At 58.2% G+C, this 19,380-nt stretch overlaps 1 protein-coding gene across 2 annotated transcripts; it reads left to right on the top strand.

The window, feature by feature from the left end:
• Positions 1-390: 390 nt before the first annotated feature.
• Positions 391-19,000, top strand: OBSL1 (obscurin like cytoskeletal adaptor 1). 2 transcript variants are annotated; one of them, XM_031677964.2, is made up of 20 exons: positions 568-1,713; positions 3,261-3,530; positions 3,615-3,866; positions 4,031-4,333; positions 4,513-4,809; positions 5,898-6,170; positions 7,328-7,600; positions 8,295-8,567; positions 11,329-11,601; positions 12,361-12,636; positions 12,710-12,997; positions 13,177-13,452; positions 14,062-14,331; positions 14,481-14,753; positions 15,744-16,010; positions 16,870-16,982; positions 17,506-17,662; positions 17,823-17,984; positions 18,312-18,416; positions 18,723-19,000. In XM_031677964.2, exons 1-20 carry the CDS (start codon positions 702-704, stop codon positions 18,998-19,000), a joined length of 5,691 nt encoding a protein of 1,896 aa, XP_031533824.2. In that variant the 5' UTR covers positions 568-701. The 2 variants fall into 2 exon arrangements, with proteins under 2 accessions (XP_072817827.1, XP_031533824.2); XM_072961726.1 differs by lacking the exons at positions 11,329-11,601; positions 12,361-12,636; positions 12,710-12,997; ... (7 more) ...; positions 18,312-18,416; positions 18,723-19,000 and adding an exon at positions 8,979-9,267 and having other exon boundaries at positions 391-1,713.
• The last annotated feature ends 380 nt before the right edge of the window (positions 19,001-19,380 follow it).

Here is a 19,380-nt window from a genome sequence, read left to right as displayed (position 1 = left end):
ACACACAGTCACAACCCAGCACCCAGCACAGAGGTGACACCAGGTGGGACAGGAGCCTGGAGGCTGGGGTCTGCCAGCTCCTAAAAGTGTTATTTGTCAGAGAGAATGCGGCAACCCCTCAGACCTTCTGGGGCCCCTTTCAGCCAAGCAGCTGCTGGGCCAGTCATGGAGGGGAATGGCTGGGGAGGGGGCTAGAACTGGGGCTAGGGGTTGGGGGCAGGTGGTCCCGCCTGCTCTATACTTAGACTGGGGAGCCAGTCTGGGCTCTTGTCCTCCAGCTGTGTCATCAGAGAATATTTTGGGGATTGGCAGCTGCAGGCGCCTCTGCCACTCAGGCCCAAGCCTGGCGGGCGGTTGGGGACCTGGCGGCTGGAGGTGGGAGGGAGGAGGGGAAAGAGGCCCTGGCTGTGGGAGGGGGCTGGGAAGACTGGCTCTCCGGAGCAGGAAGCCAGGCCGCAGGCAGGGGAGGCTGCGGGGCCCCTCGCTGTGCAGGCAAACAGGAAAGACTGCCCTCTGAGCTCCGGGCCCCGGGCCCGGGAATTACCGCCGCCTCAGAGTCGCAGCTCCGGGCCGAGGGTAAGGAGGCGAGCCGGGAGCGGGCGGCCAGGGGAGAGCCCCGCGGGTCCCAGCACCCGGTCCTCAGACGCGCCCCGCCTCCTGGCCTCCCGCCGCTGCTCCGGGCCTTCGCCCGCGCCGCCGCGATGAAGGCAGGCTCGGGGGATCAGGGGAGCCCCCCGTGCTTCCTGCGCTTCCCGCGGCCCGTGCGGGTGGTAAGTGGCGGCGAGGCCGAGCTCAAGTGCGTGGTGCTCGGGGAGCCGCCGCCCATTGTCGTGTGGGAGAAGGGCGGGCAGCCGCTGGCGGCCTCCGAGCGCCTGAGCTTCCCGGCGGACGGCGCCGAGCACGGCCTGCTGCTGAGCGACGCGCTGCCCACCGACGCGGGGGTCTATGTGTGCCGTGCCCGCAACGCGGCCGGAGAGGCCTACGCGGCGGCCGCCGTCACCGTGCTGGAGCCTCCGGCCCCCGAGCCCGAGCCCCAGCCTGCTGAGCGCCCGCTGCCGCCGCCTGGGGCCGGGGAGGGAGCCCCGGTGTTCCTGACGGGGCCCCAGTCTCAGTGGGTGCTACGGGGGGCGGAGGTGGTGCTGGAGTGCCAGGTTGGGGGCCTCCCTGCACCCACGCTGTACTGGGAGAAGGATGGGATGGCGCTGGACGAAGTGTGGGACAGCAGCCACTTTGCGCTCGAGCCGGGCCTCGCCGAGGGCCGCCCGGGCGCGAGCCTGGCGCTGCGCATCCTGGCGGTTCGGCTGCCCGACTCGGGCGTCTACGTTTGCCACGCCCGCAACGCGCACGGCCACGCGCGGGCCGGCGCGCTGCTGCAGGTGCACCAGCCCCCCGAGAGCCCGCCCGAGGACCCCGACGAAGCCCCCAGGCCCGTGGTGGAGCCGCTCAAGTGCGCGCCCAAGACCTTCTGGGTGAATGAGGGCAAGCACGCCAAGTTCCGCTGCTACGTGATGGGCAAGCCCGAGCCCGAGATCGAATGGCACTGGGAGGGCCGCCCGCTTCTCCCCGACCGCCGCCGCCTCATGTACCGCGATCGCGACGGCGGCTTCGTGCTCAAGGTGCTTTACTGCCAGGCCAAGGACCGCGGGCTCTACGTGTGCGCGGCACGCAACTCCGCGGGCCAGACGCTCAGTGCGGTGCAGCTGCACGTCAAAGGTACCGCGGCGCCCCCGGGCGGCCGGGGCTCTGGAGAGGGGCCTCCAGCGCCCTCCTAGGCCCTCCTAACTCCAGCCCCACTCAATGCCCAGAAGATGGTGGGCGTAAGGGAGGCTGAATATTGAAATGCCATTTCCCACCCACCTCCCAGACTCCCCAGGGATTCGGATTTAGTAGGTCTCCAGGGTACCTACTCTGGGAAATTCTTGGCAAACTCCCCAAATGATTCTGAGGCAGATGGTGTAAAACCACCCTTTGATAAAGGGCTTTAATGAATGATTGATGTACAGATCAAGAGGGGCCCAGAATTCTTGTACTCCTGTGGTTTTCAACTTCTTTGTTAGTTTACCACCTGCCCCCCCCCCCCCCCGCCAATGGAAATCCCATCTAGGGCCCCGATATATAAAAGACAGATAAAAGGATCATTTTATGGATGTAAAATTCCAAGTCCTTATTTACAACTTACAAAGTCAATCAGTGAAAACAAGGGGTCTATTTTATTTACACACATTTTAGGTGGAGGCTGCATTCATAACCAAGTCTAGTTTGTGAGCCTCCTGGAGAAGGCCTCGTTGCAGGCCTCACACTGAGAAATTCCTGACTCACACCAAAGGTCAACTTGAGGGAAAGAAAAAAAAAATGCCCCACAGTTTTTACTATCCTTTCATTAGACTGCTCTCCAGGTTTGCAAGAAGAGGAAGGTGAAGGAGAGGAAATTTGTTTCCAAGTTGAGTCCCCAACAGTATCTGATAAATGCTTACTTTGCTCATAAATAGAAATTCATGGGTGAGGGGGGAGGAACACCCCAAACTCACACTGGAAGTGAAAGTCCCCCAAAATAGGAGTTTATCACAACTCACAACATTGTACCTTCCCTAGTTATCACCCAACTTTTTCCCTCAGAGGAAAAAATGTTGGCAAATCTCCTGATCCCTGCCTGGCATGCAGTCAAGCATGTGGCACCTGCGCTGTGGTGGTGGCCTCCTGGGTACAGTTTGATGTGCACAAACTGGCCAGGCAGGGCTAAACTCTATCCTCCTGAGACGAGAAAAGCCCAGCGGGAAGGCAAAGCTTCCCAGAGGTGCTGGACAAGACAGGTGTGCTTCCCTAGCAGCCCAAGTGAACCCACTGGCCCTTTCCATTGTCAGGCTTTCTTTTTGTAAAATGCAGTTTTGAAAATGGTTAAAGTACTTTCAAAATGAAATTCAGCTCAAACCCTTATAGAATTTTGTGGGCTACCTGTGAGGGGCTCCAGAGAACAATTTGAAAATCATGAATGTGGTCCAAGCCCTTCCATCCCTTTAGGCCCAGGGTCATGAAAACGGCTTTGGTCAAGGTGATGTGAGGGCTTGTGAGTGTCAGGGTCAGATGAGAATTTGGGCCATCTGACTTCTCTCCCTGTGCTTTCTCTGATTCCACAATGCCTGCTGGCTCTGGGAGAAGAGCAAACGGCCTGAGCAAAGTGGGTTTAGGCAGTTGATGATGGGAGGAGAGTCTCCTGGGCCGGCCCTCTCCAGAGCCCTCTCTGGTCTCTCCCTTCTCCACAGAGCCCCGCCTCCGCTTCACGAGGCCCCTGCAGGACGTGGAGGGCCGGGAGCATGGGATCGCGGTGCTGGAGTGTAAAGTCCCCAACTCCCGCATTCCCACGGCCTGGTTCCGCGAGGACCAGCGGCTGCTGCCCTGCCGCAAGTACGAGCAGATTGAGGAGGGCACGGTCCGGCGCCTCATCATCCACAGGCTGAAGGCGGATGACGATGGCGTCTACCTGTGCGAGATGCGAGGCCGCGTGCGCACCGTGGCCAACGTGACAGTCAAAGGTCAGCTGGCCGGTGGGAAGAGGCCGAGACCGAGGCTGGTAGATGCCCAGACCCTGGGCTGATGGACTACCGTCCGTATCTCAGGGCCCATCCTGAAGCGGCTACCCCGGAAGCTCGACGTTTTTGAGGGAGAGAACGCAGTGCTGCTGGTGGAGACACGCGAGGCTGGGGTTGAAGGGCACTGGAGCCGAGATGGGGAGGACCTGCCGGCCACCTGCCAGAGCAGCTCCGGCCACATGCATGCCCTGGTCCTTCCAGGGGTCACCAGAGAAGATGCTGGCGAGGTCACCTTTAGCTTGGGCAACTCCTGTACCACCACTCTGCTCAGAGTCAAATGTGAGGGCATGAAAGCCCCTAGCAGACTTCTCAAGGGCTGGACAGGAGAATCAGGCAGGAGGGTGACCAGATGCCCAGAATCTGGGTTGGCAAAGTGGACTTAAGGTCTGAGGGCTGTGGGAGGCTGGAGCAGGGCTCGGATGCAAACCCTGCCTCTGTCTTAGGCGTCAAGCACAATCCCCCGGGACCCCCAGTGTTGGTAGAGATGTTCAAGGGCCACAAGAACACAGTCCTGCTGACCTGGAAGCCTCCCGAGCCAGCCCCCGAGACGCCCTTCATCTACCGGCTGGAGCGGCAGGAGGTGGGCTCGGAAGACTGGATCCAGTGCTTTAGCATTGAGAAGGCTGGGGCCGTGGAGGTGCCTGGAGACTGTGTGCCCTCCGAGGGTGACTACCGCTTCCGCGTCTGCACGGTCAGTGAACACGGCCGCAGTCCCCACGTTGTGTTCCATGGATCTGCTCACCTAGGTGAGTTGGTCCTTCCTGGCTGGCCAGCAGTGGTACTCCAAGTAGCACCCTCCCCTCCGCCTTCCTCCCTTCCCCAGCCCTTGGTCCCTGTCCTGTAATATGCCTTCTACCTGCCAATCTCTGCCCTTTGCCCCGCCCTCCCCCCTGGTTCTCACGGCTGTGCTTTGTCCCCATCTCAGTGCCCACAGCTCGCCTGGTGGCAGGTCTGGAGGACGTGCAGGTATATGATGGGGAAGATGCTGTCTTCTCCCTCGATCTCTCCACCATCATTCAGGGCACCTGGTTCCTTAATGGGGAAGAGCTCAAGAGTAATGAGCCAGAGGGCCAGGTGGGGCCTGGGGCCCTGCGGTACCGTATAGAGCAGAAGGGCCTGCAGCACAGACTCATCCTGCAAGCTGTCAAGCACCAGGACAGCGGGGCTCTGGTTGGCTTCAACTGCCCAGGTGTGCAGGACTCGGCCGCCCTCACCATCCAAGGTTCGTGCTGGTGGGGACCAAGGTGGGCAGATAGGTTCAAGACACAGAATTCCTGTTGGGAAAATGAGGCAGATGCTGTCTTGCTTCTCACATCTGGGCCAGGAGAGTAAGGAGCATCCGTGGTGAGCTCAGATAGAGGGCTTAGTGATCCAGAAGTCTGATTTCAACCCATGCACAGCAGATAAGGGACCCTTTATTATCTTTTGTCAGCATCATATCCAAATTCTCCGGAGTACTTTGTAGTTTGCAGAATTCTGTCATGTTTGTCATCTCAGACAAACGGCCCCTGGCCCCCTAGTGCCTGACTGCTCCTGCCCTGTCATGTAATCGCTAACACTCTCAGAGCAAACTTTCTGGGTGCCGGGCCCAACCCTAATCACTTTACATACATTGATTAACACAATCCTCTTAACATCCCTATGTGATGGGTTCTTTTGTCACCCCAGTTTATAGATGGGCAAACTGAGGCCCAGAGAGGTTCAGTGACTTGCCCAAAGTCACAAAACTAATGAGTGGTGCTGCTGGATTAGGAACCCAGGCAGTCTGTGTCCAGAATCACACTCTGCCACCTGGAGAGACAGGGGAGGAGAGGGAATGAGGCTTCCTGAGGAGGACAGTTCTTGGTAGGGATCTGAAAATTCAGGGACCATGGTAACATTTGCCATTGCACTGTTGCTGGAGTTTATAAGGCCAGTCAAGGAATTCCTTGGTGCCCAGGCATGAGGCCTTGAGGCAGTTAGCTGCAGCATCCCAAGAGGAGGACAAAGTAAGCAATAGCCAGAGCAGTGTTCCTAAAATACAACCTGGTTCACCAACATCGGAGTCATCTTTTGGGGGCTGGTTGACAATGCAGATTCCTTGGCCCTTGCAGGGAGGGACATTTTTAGCAGGCTCCCTAGGAATTCTTATGCACACTAAGAGTTGGTGTGTGAGCCCAAAACTATTTTTTAAAACTCCAACGAATGTGTCAACAGCCATCATCTGACCTGACGTGCTCACCCTCCCTACATTGGGCACGTGCACCAGAGAGGGGTGCTTACTGGGGTTAGACTAGGATGCCGCCCGTGACTGTGCTTCTCACTGTGCAGAGAGCCCAGTGCACATCCTGAGTCCCCAGGACAAGCTGTCGTTGACCTTCACGACCTCGGAGAGGGTGGTGCTGACCTGTGAGCTCTCTCGGGTGGACTTCCCAGCGAGCTGGTACAAGGATGGGCAGAAGGTGGAGGAGAGTGAGTCGCTGGTGGTGAAGATGGATGGGCGCAAACACCGCCTGATCCTGCCCGAGGCCGGCGTCCAGGACAGTGGCGAGTTTGAGTGCAGAACGGAAGGGGTCTCAGCCTTCTTCAGTGTCACCGTTCGAGGTCAGGGACCACAGCAATCTGGGCTCATTCCAGCTGAGGCTGACCCTGAGGGCTGTGTGAGCCCTGCCCCCTGGTCTGCCTGCCTGGGGGTCCCTTCCTGGGAGGGCCTAGTGGGCCAGGGGTCACATGTTTTGAGATCCCGCTGCCTGTGCACCACCCTCCAGTACATTTGGCCCCCACATACCCGCTGCTGGGGGAGTGTGGGGGGAACTCAGTGCAGGTAAGGGAAGAAGAGGCAGGAGCTAACATTTGTTTGGCACCTGCTGGCCAGGTCTTGTGCTGAGTACTTCACTTTCATTTAATCTCCATGACTATATGAGGACCAGTACCTCCATTCACAGATGAAGAAACTGAAGCTCAGAGAGGTTATGCATCTTGCCCATTATCACACAGCCAGCAAACACCCTAGCTGGGTTCACACCCAGGAGTGCTTATCCCACCGCCCCAGGAGGCCAGGGTCAAAGGGAAGCTTTAGGTGCAGTGGTCCAAAGGCTCTCAGAAGTCAGCCCACATTCTGGCTGCTTCAGAACCACCCTGGAAACCTGTCATTAGTGCATAGCCCCAGGCTCCTGTGGCCTCCAGAGCCAGAATATCCAGGACAGAGACTGGGGATCCACTCTGGGAGGACAGCTCAGGAACCAGTGATCCAGCTCAATCAATCTTCTCACTTTGAGCGCAAATCCTGTTTCAGCCCCATTGCCAGGAGGTCCTCTGGCCCCTGCCTGAATGCACCCAGGGATGAGGAACTCACTACCTTTAGGGAACACTGCCCCATGGTGGCACCACTAAGTCATTACCACCTCCTGCCCATCCTGGGGCCATGCAGCAGGGGCTTTCTCGTGAAAACAGCAGCAAGCACCACCCTGATGTGTCCTGTGATAGTGACCTCCTCTCTGCCTAGACAAAGGCCCTCTGTGTCCCCACCCAGTCCCCTCTGATCCTCTGGAGACTCACAGCACTCAGGTGCCACATGATCTCCTGTCATGCCTCACCTGCCACGCCCTCAGTGTTCCACGTCATCACCCCAGAGCCCCCAGCACAGCTGGCCTCCCTCCCAATGTCCTCCTGGGAGGAGACTCTCCTAGCCAAGTGGCCAGTACAGACTCACGTCTCCCATGAGTGGGTGTCTGTGTGACCCCATCTCTGCTGCCCTCCAGACCCCCCAGTGCACATCCTGGACCCCCGTGAGCATGTGTTCGTGCATGCCATAACTTCGGAGTGCGTCATGCTGACCTGTGAGGTGGACCGGGAGGACGCCCCTGTGCACTGGTACAAGGACGGGGAGGAGGTGGAGGAGAGCGACTTTGTGGTGCTGGAGAATGAAGGGCCCCATCACCGCCTGGTGCTGCCTGCCGCCCAGCCTCTGGACGGGGGCGAGTTCCAGTGTGTCGCCGGGGATGAGCGGGCCAGCTTCACCGTCACCATCACAGGTGGGGCTCTAGGTGGGCTGTGGGACATGGAAGGTGTCCCCTAACCCCACCTGGGCAGTCGTCACATTCCTGGACCATGGTTCCCAGCCCTTGCTTCCCTCCCCCAAGTTGATCACACACCCCACCCCCTTTCTCCTCTACCCATGGTCTGCACCCTGAAGTTCAGTTACCAGCTGGAAACGTGTGGTCACAAGCACACCAGTCACAGCTGCACAAGTGACAGGGAAGCCCTGCCTTCTCCATTCTCCTGAAGGCCCCTGCCAAGAGGGAACTTTAGAGCTGGCAACACTACCACAGGGCAGGGTCTAGTGGGGGTGGGCCCAGGCACTAGGGAGTCAGAAGGTCTGAGGCCAGCAGGAGACCCCAGCTCCATCTGGGCACCCAACCCTCCTCTCCCTAATCTTACCCTTCATCCTGTCCCTGTCCCAACCCAGAGAATGTAGTGTTTCTACAGCTGAGGCTGACACCACAGTTCCCACTGTGCTGCTGTGCCTCTGATGTGCTTTGGTGACTGTGGTCATGCCTCCACCTGTGGGTGACTGTCCGAGCAACTGTGAGTCACAGTCCGAGGGAAAGCCTTCTTCTTCACCATGCAGCCCACTTTCCAGGAGCCGGGAACAGGCATGGATCAGTCAGGGCAGCCAGGCACCTCAGCCCCAGCTGACATCCAGCCATGGCTGTCCCTGTCCTGTAGATGTCTCCTCGTGGATCGTGTACCCCAGTGGCAAGGTATACGTGGCAGCCGTGCGCCTGGAGCGTGTGGTGCTGACCTGCGAGCTGTGCCGGCCCTGGGCTGAGGTGCGCTGGACCAAGGATGGCGAAGAGGTGGTGGAGAGTCCGGCGCTGCTCCTGCAGAAAGAAGACACTATCCGCCGGCTGGTGCTGCCTGCCGTCCAGCTGGAGGACTCCGGCGAGTACTTGTGTGAAATCGACGATGAGTCTGCGTCTTTCACCGTCACTGTCACAGGTGTGGGTCCACCCCAGCTGCCCAGGGTTACCAGAGTACGGTCCTGAGCCCTTGGGGGAGTTGGCCACAGAGTCCTTAGCTAGCATGTTGGGGAGGAGAAAGGTGGGACTGTGGGTGCATGTACTGGGGGTCCCTGCCTGAAAGAGCCCAGGGTCCTTGTTCGAGTAAGCAAGCTCCTCTCTGGCACCCAAGGCCGGAAATAGCTGTGCTCCACCAGCTCATTTACTGAGCACTTCCTATGTGCCAGGCCCCGGGACAGTTGCTGTGGGTCACTGGTGTGTAATGCAGACACAGTCCCTGTTGTCAGAAAGCTGCCAGTCTAGTTGGGGAGGCAACTGTTAACCAGGGGTCGCAAACGGGCAGTCCCTAAGGTCCCATACAGCCCACAGATGTGTTTTGTTTGGCCTGCAGAGTCTTACCAAAGTCAGGACAGTTCAAATAACAACCCGGAGTTATGCGTCCTCTTGAAAAAGCCGAAGACCCGGCGGCTCTGGTCCCGCTTCCCCCCATGGCGACGGACAGCTGGCGCTGAGTAGTAGCTGACCCCATAAGACGGGGCCCACATTCTTCTGTCCCACCCTCCCCACCGTTTCTGCCTCCCCACAGACCACTTCAGCCACTGACCTTACCTTACCTGGCCCCCGTGGGCATCTGAGTTTGCGACCCCTGTGTTTAACCAATAAACACACAAATAAATGTACAGTGACACCTTGTGACAAGTGCTGTGAGGGGTGAGGGCTCAAGAGAGCAGAGCAGAAGGTTCAGGGAGAGCCTCGGGGAAAGTTGCCATGCCACCCACAGGAGCCAGCCGGGCTGGACTCTGAACACTGAGTAGCACTTAGACACACATGCTTGTCTCCCCCCTGAAATACACAGCCTGGCAGGAAAGCCGGACACATTAGAGAACTGTAGAGTGTGGGTGGCCGAGTATTGCAATAGCGTGCAGTGGGAGCCCAAGGCTGGGGGCTGCTAACCTGGTTGGCAGGCAGGAAGTGCATTCAAAACAGATATTTGAAGCAGGGACTGTGTTAGCTAAGTGGGGGTCGGGGTTTGGGCTAAAGGTGGGGGGAGAATGTTCAAAGCAGGAAAGCACAGGACAGCTGTGGAAGTGATGTTGGTTCAGTGCCGGAAACTTTGGGGGTGCAGCTCACAGCGCCAATCCCAGTGTGTCTGTGATGTGGGGCAGGGGGTGTAGGACCAAAACAATACTAGGTGGCACAAAAGAACCCCACTGGCTGCACTTGAGAGACCATCCTGCTGCTGGCACCATCTGGTTGCCTCTCCCCTGCCCTGCCCTAGAATAGTGCCTCAGCCTAGGCCCCCCGACTCCATGCACCCCAGTTAGTGCAGCCTGGTGCACACAAGCCACAGAGAGGCCTTTCTGTACACCTTCTGTCCTGTAGTGACTCCCTTCAACCTCTCCAGCCCCAAGCTCTGGCCAGACATAATGGCTGTGGCCACACACACTCCAGCCCACACTTGGCCTCCCCACAAAACACCGGATTCTCCACGGGGAAGCTCACACAACACACCACCTTGGCCATGGACCAGGAGAATCAAGTCTGATGCCAAACTGAGGTCCCGCAGCTCTGCAGACACCCCAGCCCCATTGCTGCACCCTGTGCTCATTCCACTGCCTCCATCACCACCCCTCATCCCGCAAGGCCCCAGAAAACCAGCCTACATTTTCTAGACTCTTGGAACAAGTCCATTTAGGGAGGCAGAGGCAAGGGCTGAATGTTCACGGGTGGCCACATCTGCCACGCACACCTCTTCAGAGACCTAGACCAAAAAGCTAGCAGTTCCCCAGTCCAGCCACAAGGGGGCCAAATGCTAAAGGAGCACTAAAGGGGCCTGGAGACTTGATTTTGGGAGACCTCCCAGGTGCATGGAAGCATGGGCAGGCCCAGGCTCAGTGCTCTGGTCACCTCCAATATTGACATGTCTCCTTTCTGTGAAAGACCGACCACTTCAGAGCAATTGGAGATGAACTCCTGGAACCAATGTTTAACATCCCCAGGGAACTTAGTCATGTGCAAAACTCATTACTGAGTTTCCTGCAAACTTTGATTTGGAATCCCTACCACTGCTTCCAGAGTTTGTTCCCTTTAACAGATGGTAGTTCTTCCTCCTGCCCTCAAGTAGGTATGAGGTATGACCTTAAGAAAGTTGCTCAACCACTCTGTGCCTCAGTCCCCTCATCAGAAAAATAAGGATAAATCAATACGTATGTCCTAGGATTGCTATGAGGGTGTAAAATGCTTATGACAGTTCCTGGAGCTTTAGGAAGAGTTATGTAAGTACTTGCTATTACAGATCCACCATCCCTTATCTACAATTCTGATTTTTTTTAACAAAAGCTCAAAATCAAAAGGCTTTTTGTAAGTTAGGTGTTAAAAGTCAATTCAGTGAAACCTGAGCTTAACTCTGTGAAACTATTTCTACTTTTTAATTACCCTGCTTAGAGTGAATATATCTATATGTTACACTGCAGAAACGTTAATGTGACTGATTATGGAGGTACCACCGTGGGGGCTGAGGGGGGTATGTAATATATGATAAGTGTACCATTTCAGGAATCAGAAGCATTCTGGATTCTTTGACACCTCTGGCCCCAGGGATTTCAGAGAACAGATTGGGGACCTCTTATTCCTTGTTATTATTATCTTTATTACTCTTGTGATTGTGGGCAACAGGGACTTCATGATGCCAGATGGCTCCAGTGAGTTTGTGACAGCCTGTGGTTGTCCCTGCTCTGCAGAACCCCCCGTGCGCATCTTATACCCCCGGGACGAGGTCACCTTGGTCGCTGTGAGCTTGGAGAGTGTGGTGCTGATGTGTGAGCTGTCACGGGAGGACGCCCCCGTGCGCTGGTACAAGGATGGGCTGGAGGTGGAGGAGAGCGAGGCCCTAGTGCTGGAGAGTGATGGGCCCCACCGCCGCCTGGTGCTGCCCGCTGCCCAGCCAGAGGACGGGGGCGAGTTCGTGTGCGACGCTGGAGACGACTCAGCCTTTTTCACTGTCACCATCACAGGTGGGCAGTCTCTGGGACATCCTGGGCAGGTAGAGAGGCAGGAGGCTGAGGGACCCTCCCACTTCCTGCACGTTCAGGGACCCTGCCTGCTGCACACAGCTTTCTCTCGTCCCCCAGCCTTCTCATTCTCAGCTGTCTGAGAGGCCTGGCTTGCCCGGATCAGGTCAGAACAGTGACCAGAGGTCTGGTGGGGACAGCCCAGCAATCAGGAGCACTAATTCATTTACTCAACAAATACGTGCTCAGCTCCATTCTGGATGCTGAGGGTACAGTAATGAACCAATGAGAAAAACCTGTCTTCACGAAACTTGCATTCTCGCTAGAGCGAGGCAGAACAAATATGTAAAATAGATGGTTTTTCAGGTTGTGATCAGTGCATCAGAGGCAAAACAGGGAAGGAGGGTAGGAAGTGGGGGCGGGGTAGGGGAGGCCACGCACTCGGGTCAGATAGATCTGACTGTTAGTATGGGTCTACCTCCCTCTGTCCATGTGACCTTGGGCAAGTCAGTTCCCTGTAAAGAAGCTTCAGGTCCTCATCTATAAAGTGAAGCCAAAAATAGGGAGTGTCAGGAGAAGCTGGGAAAAGAGCTGCAGTGTGCTTATCATGGCACCCAGCACACAGTAAGTGCCCATGGATTGTAGGTGGCACCATTCCCAAGAGCTGTACTGCAAATGGAGAGGGCTGAGAATCTAGTGGTGAGGCAGGTGGAGGCCTACTGGCTGAGCCCGCTCACCTCCCCCTCTCTGTCCACCCTCCAGCTCCACCAGAGAGGATCGTGCATCCAGCCGCCCGTTCCCTGGACCTGCAGTTTGGGGCTCCAGGGCGTGTGGAGCTGCGCTGTGAGGTGGCCCCTGCTGGGTCCCAGGTGCGCTGGTACAAGGATGGGCTGGAGGTGGAAGCATCGGAGGCCCTGCAGCTGGGTGCCGAGGGGCCAGCTCGCACCCTGACCCTGCCCCACGCTCAGCCGGAGGATGCTGGGGAGTATGTGTGCGAGACTCGTGACGATGCCGTCACCTTCAATGTCAGCCTGGCTGGTGGGTGTTCCCGGCCAGCATGGGTACGGGAGGCAGAGGCAGGCCCCAGCTGACATCTCCTCTCTCTGTCTAGAGCCCCCAGTGCAGTTCCTTGCCCCAGAGGCAGCCCCTAGCCCACTTTGCGTGGCCCCCGGGGAGCCAGTGGTGCTGAGCTGTGAACTGTCCCGGGCCGGAGCCCTTGTCTTCTGGAGCCACAATGGGAGGCCAGTGCAGGAGGGTGAGGGCCTGGAGCTCCGCGCCGAGGGCCCCCGCCGGATTCTCTGCATCCGGGCTGCAGACCTGGTCCATGCAGGCCTCTACACCTGCCAATCCGGGGCAGCCCCGGGGGCCCCCAGCCTCAGCTTCACCGTCCAAGTGGCTGGTGAGTATAGCCTGGGCTGGCCGCCTGAGAGTTGTGCCCCTAAACCCACGAGTCTCCCCTTTCTCTAGTACCCCTTGCCCAACCCTTGGCCCACTGCTCTCAGTCCCTTTCCCCATCTTACCTCCCACCGCCCTCCTCCTAGCCCTTCACCCCAGTGACCCCCAGCTCTGACTCCACAGAGCCCCCCGTGCGGGTGGTGGCCCCCGAGGCGGCCCAGACGAGGGTTCGCAGCACCCCAGGTGGGGACCTAGAGCTGGTGGTGCACCTCTCCGGGCCTGGGGGCCCTGTGCGCTGGTACAAGGACGGGGAGCGCCTGGCAAGCCAGGGGCGGGTGCAGCTGGAACAGGACGGGGCAAGGCAGGTGCTGCGGGTGCGGGGGGCACGGAGCAGGGACGCTGGGGAGTACCTGTGCGACACGCCCCAGGACAGCCGCATCTTCCTCGTCAGCGTGGAAGGTAACAGTGCACCCCTCACACCCTTGGGGCCCTGGCCCCCTAAGGACCACACACCCACACCGTTCTGGGCCCCATTGCCCCCACCCCCACCTCACTGCCTCTGGCTCCAACCAGTGCATGCACAGCTATTTCTTGGATAAGGTGTCAGGGATCCCTTTTCCAGGAACCCTCAGATAGGAGGAGGCACAGCCCAGCGCTTAAAAGCAGGGCTCTAGAGTCAACCGTCCCTCCCCTAGGTTCCAATCTGAATTCAGCTTCCCAATAGCTGTGTAATACTGGCAAGTTGCTCAAACTCTCTGGGCCCCAGCTCCAAAGTGGGGGGTAGTGCTTGTCCTATAGGGCTGTTGTGACATTTAAATAAGATAAATAGGGACCATAGTGAATGATGTTATTATTAGGGAGTCATAGAGGTAGGTGCCAGGCCCGCATTGAGAGGAGTTGGCTAGGAGTGTCAGGGAGTTGACATCTTGTCCTTTGAGACACCCCATGGCTGACGCATGAAAGTTCTGTTCAGTAACTGGGAGATGAGGACCCGTATCCGGAGGAGGGGATGAGGAGGAGGGAAGGGGAAAGACCCAGCCCACCTCACTGCCTAACCTTGCCCCCCAGAACCACCGGTGGTGAAGCTGGTCTCGGCGCTTACACCGCTAACTGTCCATGAGGGTGACGATGCCACATTCCGGTGTGAAGTCTCCCCTCCAGACGCCGAGGTCACCTGGCTGCGCAATGGGGCCATTATCACTCCAGGGCCCCAGCTGGAGATGACCCAGAATGGGTCAAACCGCACGTTGACCGTGCGAGGCTGCCAGCTCGAGGATGCGGGGACCGTGACTGCCCGAGCAGGGGGCACAGCCACAAGTGCCCGGCTCCATGTTCGAGGTTTGGTCCTAATGGAGAGAAAGTAGTCTTGGCCCGGAACCTATTCTCCAGGCCCCAGCCCTAGCAGGGGGAAAGATCCCTGAGAGGGAGCAGGGGGTCAGCCTCCAGCCCCTACCAGGCTCCATGGCCCCCTCTCCCTTTCTCCCCAGAAACGGAGCTGCTGTTTCTGCGGCGGCTGCAGGATGTGCGGGCAGAGGAAGGCCAAGATGTGTGCCTTGAAGTGGAGACAGGCCGAGTGGGTGCAGCGGGGGCTGTGCGCTGGATTCGGGGTGGAGCACCTCTACCCCCTGACTCCCGCCTGTCCATGGCCCAGGACGGCCATATCTACCGCCTCTTCATCCACGGCGTTGTGCTGGCCGACCAGGGCACCTACGGCTGTGAGAGCCACCACGATCGCACCCTGGCCAGGCTCAGTGTAAGGCGTGAGTGCCCTGTCCTCTCCTAATGCATCGCCCACCCCATGGCACAGCCTCTCCTGGCTGGTCCAGGGCCCTTCAGACCCCCACCAAAGTGCCCCTTGCCGCAAGGCAAGTCAGCTCTGGCCGACCCCCAGGAGTGTGACCTGAAGCAGCCTGCCCAAAGCAAAACTTTTCTTTTTCTAATATTTTCTATTTACCTTAGAAGTCCATGTGGATTTTGCATTCCATTTCATATGTCCAAGTTGGCTTTGCTATAAACGTAAATGTTATACTCCAGAAAGATGTGCTGGGTTTATCTTTTCAGTTACCTGCCCCAGGATGCATGGGCCCATCTGACAAGCAGGAAGCAGATAGCACCCCTACCCTCAAGCCCTCTATGAACTGTGTGACTTCATACAAATTACTTAACCTCTCTGAGCCAAATCTTCCTAAAAATGGAGCAGATGCCTATTTCAAGGGTCTTTGGGAACATTTGAGAAATAGCCACACAGAGCTTGGTAAATGGTTGTTGGTGGTGATATATATTCTCTTCTAATTTTATTTCATTTATTTAATCACAATAAACCTGCGTCTCAATGCTATTAGCCTTGTACAGTTGGAGAAACTAAGGCCCAGAGAGGTCAAGCCATTTGCCAAAGGTCACACAGCACACAAACTGTGTGGCAGAGCTAGGATCAAGTCCAGATGGTCTGATTCCAAATTCTGTGCTCCTTCCAGTGTCACAGCACCCCTCACCCAACCTCTTCACCCCCTAACCACACATCACCCCCTTTATGTGTCCCCTCCTCCAACTCCAGTAAGCTCCTCTCTCACCCGGTAAGGCCAGCTCTGCTCCCTTCTTTCTGCACCCTGGTCCTGTACTTTGTTCAACAGAACCTTACTAGATTGGGTGTTAGGGTGGTGCAGGCAGAGCCAAGGGGTGTGCAGGTCCCCCAAACCCCTGGCCAGATTTGGAGCCCTCATCCTTCCTCTTTCCTCATTTCCCCCCACCAGCAAGGCAGCTTAGGGTACTGCGGCCTCTGGAGGATGTGACCATCATCGAGGGGGGCAGCGCCACCTTCCAGCTGGAGCTGTCCCAGGAGGGTGTGACTGGGGAGTGGGCCCGAGGTGGAGTCCAGCTGCAGCCAGGGTCCAAGTGCCAAATTCATGCAGAGGGCCACACTCACCACCTGGTACTCAGTGGCCTGGGCCTGGCAGACTCAGGCTGCATCTCCTTCACTGCGGATGCCCTGCGCTGTGCAGCCAGACTGACTGTGAGAGGTGCGGCCTCTGGAACCATCGCCTGCCTGCTAACTGCTCTGGGTGTGACCATACTGACACCACTACCTGTGTGTCTCCCACTCACCTTGCCTGTCCCAGTGTGGCCCTTATTGACCTCCCTGCCAGAGTGTGACTCCCTTGACCCTTTGGCCACGTGTGGCATCAGTGACTGCCCTGCCTGAGTGTGGCTCCACTGAGCCTCCAGTCCCTGTGGACCACTGGCTGTGCCGCTGTAAGATGCCTGTGCTAGGGTGGTCCCTGTTGCCTGCCTGCCTGACCGTGGCCCTGCCAACCACTCTGAAGGTGAGCTCACTGATTATGCCTGCTGCAGCCCCCTCTGCCTGCCTGAGTGTGCCCTTGTGACTACCCAAGTCCCAGTGATCCACTGACCATGCAGGAGGGTGACTCCACACCAGCAACTCTGCTTCAGGGTCCCCCAGTTTTGCTTTCAGCCCCAGTGTGTTTCCCAATGACCACATCAGCTCTAGGGTCCCACCATTGTTCCTCTAAGCCCATGGTGTCCCCACTGGCCAGTTTTTCCTGTCCATTCCAGCTAGTGTGGCCCCCACTAACCATGCCTGCCTATGGGTAACTCCACTGACATCTCTACTCCAGTTTCCACCATTCCCCTGTACCCTCAGTATGTCCCCCACTGACCCCCTTAAATGTGACCCCTATCTGGCCATTCCTGTCACACTGACTGCTCTGTTCCTGCTGTGTCCCCTCACTGACCAGCATCCCCTTTGGACCACTTATCCCAGCATGCCCCTCACTCACTGGTGCCCTCTGTTAATCACTTTGTCTAACTATGCCCACTAGTGACCCCTTGTGCCTAAGTGTATCCTACTTCTGCTCCCAGAAGCCCCAGTGACCATTGTTCGGGGACCACAGAACCTAGAAGTGACTGAGGGTGACACAGCTACGTTCGAGTGTGAGCTTTCCCAGGCCTTGGCTGACATCACCTGGGAGAAGGTCAGAGCTCAGTCCCAGCCCAGCCCATTTCAGCTTCATAACAGCAATAACAAGGCCCCAACAGAAATAACTAAAACTCAGTGAGTGATATGCCTGGCACTGTGCTAAAATTTATTTGCATTTAATCCTCTAACCCGTCCAGCAACCCTGTGAGGTAGGTCTTATTATCTATAAGGAGACTGATGCTCAGTGGGGTGAAGCATTGCCCAGGGGCAGACATAGAGCCCATATTTTAATCCAGGATTCCTGATTCCAGAATCCACGCTCATGGCTGGTATGATCAGTAAATGACTCTAGGCTTCTCGCGCCTGTGACGCCCCTTCTTACACCTAAGGTTCCCAAAGGGTGCCACCTTCCCATGAGATTCCTGCCGCGGTCCCGAAGGCGCGGGATGGCCCTACCCCATAGCGTAAACCTGCCTTGAAACCGCTTGGCATCAACAGAGGGCGCCGCCGCCTACTGGGGCTGCGGCTGCCGATGCCTAACCGAGTTCACACCGACACTGTGCGACTCCCGCCCTTAGGACGGGCGCCCGCTCACTCCCAGCCCTCGGCTCAGGATCCAGTCCCTTGGCACTCGCCGCCTTCTTCAGCTGCGGCGCTGCGGCTCCTCAGACGCTGGGACCTACAGCTGCGCGGTGGGGATGGCCCGCGGCGGGCCCGTCCACCTGGTGGTGCACGGTGGGTACGGGGTGCTGCCCAGGCCGGGCACTGCCATGGGTGCGGGGCCTGCGGACCAGGCTTGCTTCCGGGACTCTCTCGGGTGCTTCTAAAGCGAGGACGAGATGTGGGCGTGGTCCGGTACCGCCACTCCCTCCTCACGCCCCTGACTCCGCCCCAGAGCGCAAGGTGTCGGTGCTCTCCGACCTCCAGTCGGTGCGCGCGCGGGAAGGCGATGGAGCCACATTCGAGTGCACCGTGTCGGAGGTCGAGACCACCGGGAGCTGGGAGCTCGGAGGCCGCCCGCTTAGGCCCGGAGTCCGCGTCCGCATACGACAAGAAGGTCTGGCCGACTTTCTACCCACTCTGGCCTCTCACTGCTCCGCCCCCGGCTCAGACAGACCCCGCCCTACTAGGACAAGTCCCACCTCCAGCTCGAGTAGGCCCCGCCCCACAGCCCAAGGAGCAGTCTCCTGGTCCTTCCCAGGCCCCCAGCTTGAGCCCTCGGTCCTGGACCGCCCCTCTTTCCCCTCGGCATCCCAATTCCGCCCAGCCCCACTCACATTTACCGCCACTGAACTGACCCGGGGACCTACTGCGGCCCCATTCACATCCCCGACCCCTCTCCAGAGGCGGCTCCGGCCTCTCTAGCGGCCCCCTTCACCCCCAGGGAAGAAACATATCCTGGTGCTGAGCGACCTGCGCGCGGAGGACGCTGGAGAGGTCCTCTTCCAGGTGGGACCCGCCCAGTCCGTGGCTCAGCTGGAGGTTGAGGGTAAGAAACGGATGAGGACGGCCTGAAGTGGGCACTGTCTCCCCTTGGGACTGGCAGGCTGACAGCTGGTCCGGTGAACCCTGCTTCCCCGCCTCCTTCCTCGCGGGGCTCTCCTGGAGCGGGTCACAGAGGGCAGTGCGTTTCCTGGGGAGGAGGAGACTTTGAGTTTGAGGGTAGAGAGGAACTGACTGGTGGCATAGAGATCTAAGACCAGGAGTGGATGCTGCAGAGGGAGGGAAGATGCTTCTCTCCTCCTGGGGGCCCTGCGTGTCCTTATTAACTTAAGCCCTCGTCCTCCATCCCCAGCACTGCCTCTCCAGATGTGCCGCCGCCCCCCTCTTGAGAAGACGGTTCTGGTCGGGCGCCGGGCGGTGCTGGAGGTGACTGTGTCCCGCTCGGGGGGTCAAGTGTGCTGGTTGAGGGAGGGAGTCGAGCTGTGCGCGGGAGACAAGTACGAGCTGCGCAGCCATGGCCCCACCCACAGCCTGGTCATCCATGACGTGCGACCTGAGGACCAGGGCACCTACTGCTGCCAGGCTGGCCAGGACAGCGCCCACACACGGCTGCTGGTGGAGGGTAAGTAAATCCGATTGAGCAGAGGTCAGAGAGGCAGGTCAGCTGGCCAGCGGTCGCCTAGGAACCCGTGGGCTGAGACACATCTCCTGCAGGTTTTCCTGAACTTGGGATGGCAAGATGGTTCTGAGATGTGTTGGAGATGGGGAGTGAGGAGGCAGGCGGGACATCACAGCCAGGGCTGAGGAGAGAAGGGAGTCCTGTGTTCTCAACGGGAAACACTAGATTTAGGGCAGCTACTCCCACCTTTCTACACTCCTTCCTCTCTGAGCTTCTCATTCCCTCCTGCCTCTGGACCACGTTTGTCTCTCCTGAATGACCCATTTGTACTCAAGTTCCTCTCCTTCCCACCTACCCTAGTCTGTGCCCCTCACCTGTCCCTCACCCCTCC

This window comes from Vicugna pacos, chromosome 5 (assembly GCF_048564905.1).
Source record: "Vicugna pacos chromosome 5, VicPac4, whole genome shotgun sequence".
Taxonomy (NCBI): domain Eukaryota; kingdom Metazoa; phylum Chordata; class Mammalia; order Artiodactyla; family Camelidae; genus Vicugna; species Vicugna pacos.
The sequence above is the reverse complement of the archived record's forward strand: the minus strand, read 5'-3'. Positions and strand labels throughout refer to the sequence as shown.